Source organism: Monopterus albus, unplaced genomic scaffold (genome assembly GCF_001952655.1).
Source record: "Monopterus albus unplaced genomic scaffold, M_albus_1.0 scaffold7.1, whole genome shotgun sequence".
Taxonomy (NCBI): Eukaryota; Metazoa; Chordata; class Actinopteri; order Synbranchiformes; family Synbranchidae; genus Monopterus; species Monopterus albus.
Window position 1 is genome coordinate 2,364,833 of NW_018127887.1, and position 9,001 is coordinate 2,373,833.

The 9,001-nt window shown below is 40.6% G+C and overlaps 1 protein-coding gene across 1 annotated transcript in view; it reads left to right on the forward strand.

Moving 5' to 3' along the window:
• Positions 1–9,001, forward strand: part of cntn1a (contactin 1a) — a 64,719-nt gene that overhangs the window by 32,137 nt on the left and 23,581 nt on the right. Inside the window, exons 2-3 of the mRNA XM_020621897.1 lie at positions 1,807–1,941; positions 3,439–3,477. Of these exons, the coding sequence (XP_020477553.1) occupies positions 1,887–1,941; positions 3,439–3,477 (94 nt within the window). The 5' untranslated portion in view covers positions 1,807–1,886. The remainder of the gene's footprint in view (positions 1–1,806; positions 1,942–3,438; positions 3,478–9,001) is intronic.

The window sequence follows — 9,001 nt, forward strand, 5'->3', positions numbered from 1 at the left end:
AGGGTGGTGCTTCATAAGGACCGGTTGGCACCATCCCATCCGTTGGCCCCTGCACCAGAAATTGGGGAGGGTCAGGTAGGCCGATCAGGACCCGCACCGGTGGAGACATCCTCTGATGGACTGATGGGGGGGCCTGACCCGGGGGGCAGAGTCTCGGGAGGGCCGAGACGGGTTAGGGGCTGGGCTCCTCATCTCCAGGAGTTTGGTGGACTGAGGGTTGTGAGGACACTTAACCCTCTTGGGGGAGGGTTGTGTGATGACTATGCCAGCCAGCGGGAGGGTTAGTGGCAGCGGCAAGCATTATGCGAATGTGTAAATAGTTACCGCAATATTGTGGTATAATCCTGAGTCATTGTGTTTTACGGTTCTTGTTATTGTATTTTGAGGGGTTAAAAATGACTGTTGGGTTGCATCGATCATTCGATGCTCAAACCTGTTGACTGCTGTTCGATTGGATGTGTTTTTCTTGCTGTATTATTATGCCTGTGTGTGTGTGGGAAGTCTGTAGTTGCTGTGATGGAGAAAAAAAAGTAAACAAAGAGCTGGCTGACTGTGTGAGTTGAGAACGGTGAATTACGCCACTGAAGAGCATTTCAGGGTGAGGGCGCACATGGTGCCAATAATAGAAGGTGGAGGTGTGATCCTTGAGGGATTGTAAAGCTGCGCGGTGCATAGAGCCCGGTCGCAACAGTGTTAGTCTTATCGTAGGAGCTAGCACCCCGCTAGCTAGCAGCTGCCCAGTTAGCATTCGCTCCTCTCCTCCGCACTGGAGGTCGCTACAATATAAACTGACATGGTTTATCAAATATCCTCTACATTGAGAATCTTTGCTTGTTAATGGTATTCTGTGTTTTGTTTAATAAGATTATCTTAAACACACCAAACATTTCTGATTTGATTTAGAATATAATTAAATGAATGATATGAAGACGATGGATTTGTTATGGCAGCCCCTCTCACCAGGAGGGTGAGGGAGGACTGAGGTTGGGCTCAAGTTTGCAGACCCAGGTGCTAGGAAAAAAACATGTTGGTTGCTGGTTACAAAAGAACACAGAGTATCAAAAGAACATAACAAAGTCCAAGTATATAAAAGTCCAGGTAGAGTAGAGATGGTGGAGGGAAACAAACAGGGGAATCCAGGGACTGACGCAAAAAACCAAAACGGCAGGAAGATGAAGACGGACAGGTGAAAGAACAAAAAGACCAGTGTACACAATGCAATCCACAGCACAGGAACCGTCAGCGCGGAAAACAAAGGCACGTATTGCTAACCGCATAAGTGGTGTGATAGAGTCAAGCCAAAACGCACAGAAACTGTCAGCGTAGCATTCTATCTACATACATTACGCGGTACTTGGTTAATGTTCCAGCAAAGCCGGAGCGTCTGCCAGAGGTTTATATAAGGAGGCGAAGGTAATCATCGGGATGCACCCCAGCTGTGTGCATTGACAAACCAGTTGCTAATTACTGGAATGCAACACAGCTGAGGTGCAGAGCCCACAGGATAGAGAGAGCAGAGGAGAGAAAGACAGAGGAGAGGCAGCGGCCGCCGAGCGGCCCTGACAGGATTAAGGAGTATAATTTCATTTTCAGTCATTATGGAGAAATTGTCATTCCTTCTGTCGATGCCCCAGTGTGCTTAATGGCAAAGAGTTAGCAGCGAGATGCCCGCTCAGCTAACTCAGCATTGAGGGTGGTGGTGTTATCATATTTCTGTAAATTTACAGTTTCAGCAAACAAGAGCATCGTTTTTTCCTTCACCGACTGGTCTCTGTCTCTCTTTCCACTTTCTTCCATCTCTTTAAGGAAAACCAGGCCATCCTGCTAATGTTCCTTCAGATGAGCTTCTAGCTATAACCCCACCAGGTGGTTCTCACTTCAGCATCATGCTGCACCTCATCCTGCTCCCCCATCTCCTGGTCCTGTCACTCTCCCCTGCAGGTCAGTAGCACATCAGCTGAAACAGAATAACTAAACAAATTCACAAAAAGCCTTAAAAGATAGTTTGAGACACAGTATTGCTGTTTGATGAAGGCATCACATATGTAGAAACCCCAGTCATACTTTTTAATGTAACTGTTATGTTTATGTACAGTTGTTGTGAATGTTTGTGTGACCCTATTACATTTCTCAGCTCACAAAAAAAATGCAAATCACAAAATTTGGACTTATTTGGCAACAAAGTGCTGTAACACGTTCAGCAGTATTAGTACTTTGCTCTATGAGATGTTTCTTTTTAAACATTGTCAGGAAGCAGCACTTCATTTTTCAAGTATCACCATCCAAAAATCCAGTTGTCCAAGATTTATTTGGTGCTCAGAATCTGCCATTGCTGTTTCTCATATAGAAACAGAGGTAAACTTTGATTAGTGGTTCCTTTACGGAGCATAAAAATTCACACAGGTAGCAGGCAGCTTGGATATTAATATGCTTGTGAAACCATACCGTAGGCTACTAACCTATTTCACATTGGATTTGACATGAACCAAAAAAATTAGGGCTTGGATTGGAATTTCGCTTCGCTTCTCATCACATCTTTCCAGGAGAGATCTAAGAGATTTATCTTTCTTCTTCCCCCTTTTTTATTACATGGGAAGGTACTTGTATCATTGTAGCTGAGTTCACCAAAGGTTTTGGCAGCACTAGAGCTTAAGCTTAGAATATCTTGTGGAAATCTTCTTGGATACAGCTACAGAAAAGGAATAAGATGATAAACCACATATACACCACATATACATGGTTGCACCATACACATACTGTACTTTAGGTTTATAGAGTTGTGTATGTACAGCTGCAGCCGGTCAGCAATCTCAGATTCCAGGTAGAGAACAATGGCTTGACATTTTTGTTGTGCTCCAAAAAGGATAAAATTGATGGTTAACGTGATGTTAAAGCTAAATCAGCAGAACTAAAGTTAAGCACACACTATCCTACAAATATAGCATGTGTGGGCTTTCCTCTTGTTCAGCTGGACCATAGTGATGCTTAAAATACACTTCATAAAGATGCAAACGTATTTAACCGTCATTATTATTGTTTTTAATCACTTGTTGTTTCACCCCTTCTGTGAATGTACATTGGTAACAGTTTGAATACCACAACCCAGAGTAATTAAACCACCGAGGCCAAGTGCAGACATTTTGAGTTTTGTATTTTATTGTGAAGGCCAGGATGTACAGTAGTGAATTTCACAGAGATGGCCTTCAGACCAAAGCAGGGTTTCATCACATTCTCTGTAGCAAAAAAGGGATTTTTATCAAAAGCCTGCACCATTCTGAAGAAACTCTCATGAGGATAAATGATATGTTTCAATCCATTTTTCTTTTTGTATACTGTGGGAAGTGAGAGAAATATACCTGCAGTTTAGATGTACAGTACAGGAAATGATTGAAATGAGCATCGTGGTTTAAAATGCTGACATAATGTCTTTTGTTGCAGATGCATCAGTGCCTGGGGAGGTACCTGACTTTTATGGAGGTAAGACTGATGATACTGCCAAATAAGAGTGGTTACTTGTTCTGGCACCATAAAAATTGTTCATGTTCTGTTGTAAAAAATTAGTGGAATGTTCAACTATGTAACTCTGTTATTTTTTGAGTCATTCTCTGTCTTTACAGTGTGCTTTCCAGCACCTCTGAGAAGTGAAGAGTCTAATTTAGAGCCTTCACCCTCCATTCATGCACTTTCCTGTTTTATTCTACATGCAGACCACATGAAATGGCTTTTACACTTAAAATAGCCAAGAAACCTCTTATTAGGTTCAGCAAATGAGCAATGCAGTGACATTTTTTTATAAAATGCTAGAGAAATAATACTTCATCAAAATGTCCACTTCCTCCATAATTTAAATTCCATATTCAAGCTTTTGTTCTAGTCATTTACTAAAATACAATAAACATCAAAAGGTGTGCCAGATCCAAGTGGGCTTCAGTTGCAGCTCTGCCCACTGTAGGCCCTGAGGTGGTAAAAGTACAGTGTCAGTGTCTGCCAGTGAGGTTTCATTTAGGTACAAGCAGTGACAGACAGCTCCCTTTCTCATGGTCCACAATGAGATAGGATTAATGGAAATCCATCTACAGGTCATGTTTCTTTCCACAGATGCTATTTCTGGTTTCTCCTACTAGTAAATGAACATTAATTCTAAAATTTATGTAAATGAATCTAGGATAGCCATTAAAAATAGCAATCCTCATCATCTTACAGCATGTGGACATGATTGGTGAGACAGAGGAGGAAAAATAACTCTGCACTGTAGAGCTGTACGATTTATTTCTGCATCTACATACTGTATGTCTTTTTATATTTTTCTGTATTTTTCTAACCTATTGATTTATATATTATTATTGATGATCATTTGGGATTTTTATCCAATCCAAACATTGCCCACCCTCAAATATTAGGTGGCAAATTCATAAAGGAATTATTTAAAGGAATAGTTTGACATTTTGGGAAATTTTTCTTGTTCACTGTCTTGCCAAGACTATGAGATTACCAATACCACTCTCAGGCTGTATCCTAAATATGAAGCTACAGCTAATATCTGGTTAGTCTATCTTAGCATAAATGACTGGAAATGAGGATCTCTCACACAGTAACAACATCCACCTACCAGCAGCACTAAAGCTCACTGATCAACATGATTTGTCTTGTTTGTTTAATCTGTACAAAAGGTATGTAAATGTCAAGTTGGGGTTTTATGGTGGGTTATATGCATGACCAATTTTTTTTGAAGGAAATTGCTGTGAGGTTGCCAGGCAACCAGCTGAGACTCCAGTAAGTTGCTGTGCCATGCCAAGTAGTCATCCAGAAATAGTCCACATTTATCTTTTTATCTAACTCTGTGCAAAAAAAACAACAAAAAAAAAACTGAATAAATGTATTTCCCTAAATGTCTTATCGTTCCTTTAAGTGGCGTGTGTTGGCAAAAGAAAAATCAAATGCTCCAAGTGAAAGTGTGAAATGTACAGGTACAGCCTGTACATGTAAACAGAAAGGTGTGTGACTCTCTCCATTTACAAAAATAGATCCTGGCCATTAGTTTAAATATTTTACTATATATTTTCTACTAAAAAGCAGGTTGTCATTTGCTGTATTGTAAGTGTTTACTATCTGCAGGAGGTTTGCGCCATGTGAGAAGAATAAAGTGGAGGCAGACTTTCAGCAAGGGGTAAATTGGACAAAGGAAGGCTTGCTGATTTGTTGCTTACAAACAAGATATCATGTTTCATGTTGGGTGAATTGTTGATGGAACCAGAGGGTGGAGGAATTATTTTTCTGGTGGTCTCCCTTTTGTTTTTTGACCATTCATTCTCTGATTTTTACAGTCTGTGCCTGTATGGAGTGTCACTTCTTGCACATGTTGAGATTATCTTCACATGTCTACAGAAATAACACTGCATGACAATATCTGTCTCTTTATTACCAGTCACCCCCTGTAGGTTTTAATGGCTGTAAAATGGCTATAAAGCTTTTGCAGTTTTTGCTCCATTATGGAAGTATGAAAAATTCATTAGAGACTTATTAAACAATTTCTCAGCTGTTCAGCCACATGTTCAATACTTTTCCCCTCATTTTTTCACTTACATTTTGCCAAAATAAATATTAGGGATGGGTCAATCAAAAAGCCCAGGTTGGTATACTGACCTTATTAAGCAGATTGAGTATCAGTCATGACACTGATCCACATTAGTTGCAGTTTCTTTGTCAGTGTCAATACAAAATGCAGTGTTTCTGTTACCAGTTATATTCATTCAGTCACAGCAAGCCACCCACCCTTAGTTTCACAGCAACCCCTAGCCTCACATTACCTTACGTACTGTACAGTATACAGTAAAGTTTTCCAGTGACTACTACATAGTGTGGTAACAGAGATTTTAAATTTGGGAAAAACTGACCACTTGTGTCAAACAGGTACTCAGCAATGTGCATTTAGGTATAAGAATGAGGAGAAAAAAAGTTGGACTGGCGAATATACCACTTTTATTTCAGTCCCCATACAGCTGAATTGTGCTGCAGAAGTGTTATGAGAGGTTTCTGTGAACCTTTGACAGACGTAATGCCACTGTTGGAATCCAGTGTAAACAACATAAATCCACTGTTTCCCTCACAGCTACAAACTTAAAAAAAAACACAGCTCACTTTGAAAGGGGATGATTTGTTTGACGCTCTAAAGACTGATTGTATTCCTGGACTAAGGACAAATGCAGTGATCCCAGTGATACACTTTTACAAACCTCAGTCATTGTTTACCAAAGCAGACTGTGCTTCAGATTAATATAGTGTATGTTATGGCATATATCCTGGTTGAATAGCTCTGCTCTGTTGCAGAGAATCATTCTTGTTGACAGTAGTTGTGATAGCACAGCTGGCAACACACTGAGCATACACTGACCTTTTGCAATTAACTTGGATTGCATTAAAGCAGAATAATAATTTAACATAAATTAAAAACTGTACATGTTTCACTCCAGTGGTCTGCCACTATGCCTTATTGTGACGCTCAGAGGCTTGTGGGTAATTATTGCTGTACTGTGCTTTTGGTGCCTCGAGGAAACAATATGTTGTCTGTCCCACTTGAACACTCTCTTAGTCATGCAAACAAACCATGCTGCAGAAGAAACACACAGCTGTGAGTAAAGTTGAGATCATCAGAGGTTTAAATCTTTCTGACTAGTTAATGCGACTATTTAGATGTGAAACAAAAACACATACTAAATACTGTGTTTTGCAAAAAAGAAAACCACAACATGTGAAACCACTAGAAATTTATGAAGAAAACAATTCAACAAATAGGACAGATTGCGGTTATTATATGTTTACTGGTATTACACTGTTTCAAGTTAAGTCACTGTCATGCACCTAAAATTACACCTAAATATCTCAGTGAATAACTGATGTCTCATTAGAAACTGATCAGAGAGAGTTCCTAAAATAACAGGTTGTATGACAGTTCAAATTCAAATGAGAGTCTAAACCTACCTGCTCTTCAGCTGAACAGGAGTCTGTGTTTGATAATGAAGTCTGTCCAGAGGCAGATCACTTTGCACAGGCCCTCGAGACAGACTGCCTGTGACCTGCTTCTATATGTGTGTGTTCCTTCCCCTCTCTGAATAGATGTGGCCTTGCCTGAGAGTAACTGTTAAATAATTACTTTCCTGTTAAACAGGGTGACTCAGAGCATCCAAAGTCAAGTAGCGCCAAAAGAGGAAACAGAAAAGATTTGATGCAGGGAAAAGAAAACCTGAGACGCGCACAGATTGGGAGTGAGAATAAAACGATCAAAAGAGGGTTGTTGTGTTGGAAAGTTTGAAAGACAGTTACTGTGTTTTGGACAGAACATAAGATGCATGTTTTGGATGAGGTTGGAAAGAGTTAATGCGAGAGTGCACTAGGGACCTGAGAGTGGGAGGCTATGAGAGGAGTGGTGATTTGAACATGAAGGGGGGAAAAAGGCAAAGGTTGTGTCCAAAACCACTCCCTAGTCATTACACCACACAGTGTGTTCACCTCTTTGTGTGTGAATCTATTCACTGTATTGTATAGTGCACTAAGAACTTCCTCAATGGATCGGATAAAAGCAGTGTTCATGACACTAATTTTGTAATTAGATCTAACCACAAAGCATGTCATTAGTTTTGCAGGTTCTGTATTTGGTCATAAGGAAAAATGAAGGATCACTAAAAGCTATTACAGTACAACATGAAGGGGGACACATTTGTGGCACTAGAGCAAAGGTCATGGAATCTGTTCAGAGCTATACTGGGGTATCCTCCAGATCATTTTATGGAAGTCCATCCAGTAGTTGATATTTAGATATTTCAGTCTCAGTTGAAGCGAGGCACCAATCAACAGACCATCGTCTTAGTTGCTAGCATAGCTAACTAAAGAGCTAAGAAGGAACCTTAGAAAGGAAGTAGATGTGAAAGGAAAGGTAAAGAAAGAGAAAGTGTCAGGGGGATATAGGTTATTGTGATGGAGAGAGGGCACTGCCAAGCCAGAGAGAGTTAGAGACAAACGGACAAAGTGAAATGAGGCAGAGGGAATGTAAGAGGCCTGTGTGTGTCTCCAGGCAATGGGCCTTGTGTGGCCTGCTTTAACACTTCCCTCTGCCATCTGTCACATCCCACATTACAGGGAAAGGATAGGAACAGCACCAGCACTTATCTCTCCAAGTTGCACTCCAACTGCTATTTTAGCGCTGCAGCAGAGCCTCCAGCCCACCCCACATTTATATTTAATATTTACATGTAAAGTGTTTATCTGACACTCATGCAGAGCAACTTAATAGGGTCACTCACTATATTCCTTTTGAGTCTACTTTCAATTCTGCAGTGTTTTTCTTAGCTGGTTTTTCTTTGTCCTTTGTTCCCAGAACGCAGTTTCGCACTTAATTTTCTTTCCATCAGCCCCATGTTGCCTCATCTGTGGTATGCTTAATACTCTCTCACCCAGCAGTAATTCAGAGTCCTTGGAATTTACATCAGTGTTGAGCACCTGCACACGGATGGCTGCTGGAGTGTGTGAGTGGGAGTGGATCCTGTCTCCTAACATCTTAATTGCTGCCTTCTGGTTTGCTGTGCAGGCTAGAGCTACACTAGCATGTCAGTCTGTCTTCATACTGGTTAGGATTACATGATTTTCATTCCTTTGCTGTACTTCCTGACAGCAGAGGCAGATAAATGTGCATCTGATTCACTGATACTACACTGTCAATTTTTAAGATTGCTGCACATAGATATCAAGTACTCACACATTAGACTGCTGGAATGCATTAGCTTTATTTTCTTATTATTCTGCACAGTTCTCTTGTTCATGTTTCAAAAGGTTTATTCACTGTGTGTCAATGTGACATTTTCAGAATGAGTATATTCTAAGAACCAGTGCAGGCCCGGTTGGAAACATCGAATAGAAGCAGGATATTACTGTGTGAAAGAGCGACCATCTCCCATTGAGGTGTCAGCTGTGCTCTCTTAGAACTCAGAGACGCAGGGGAATAACACAC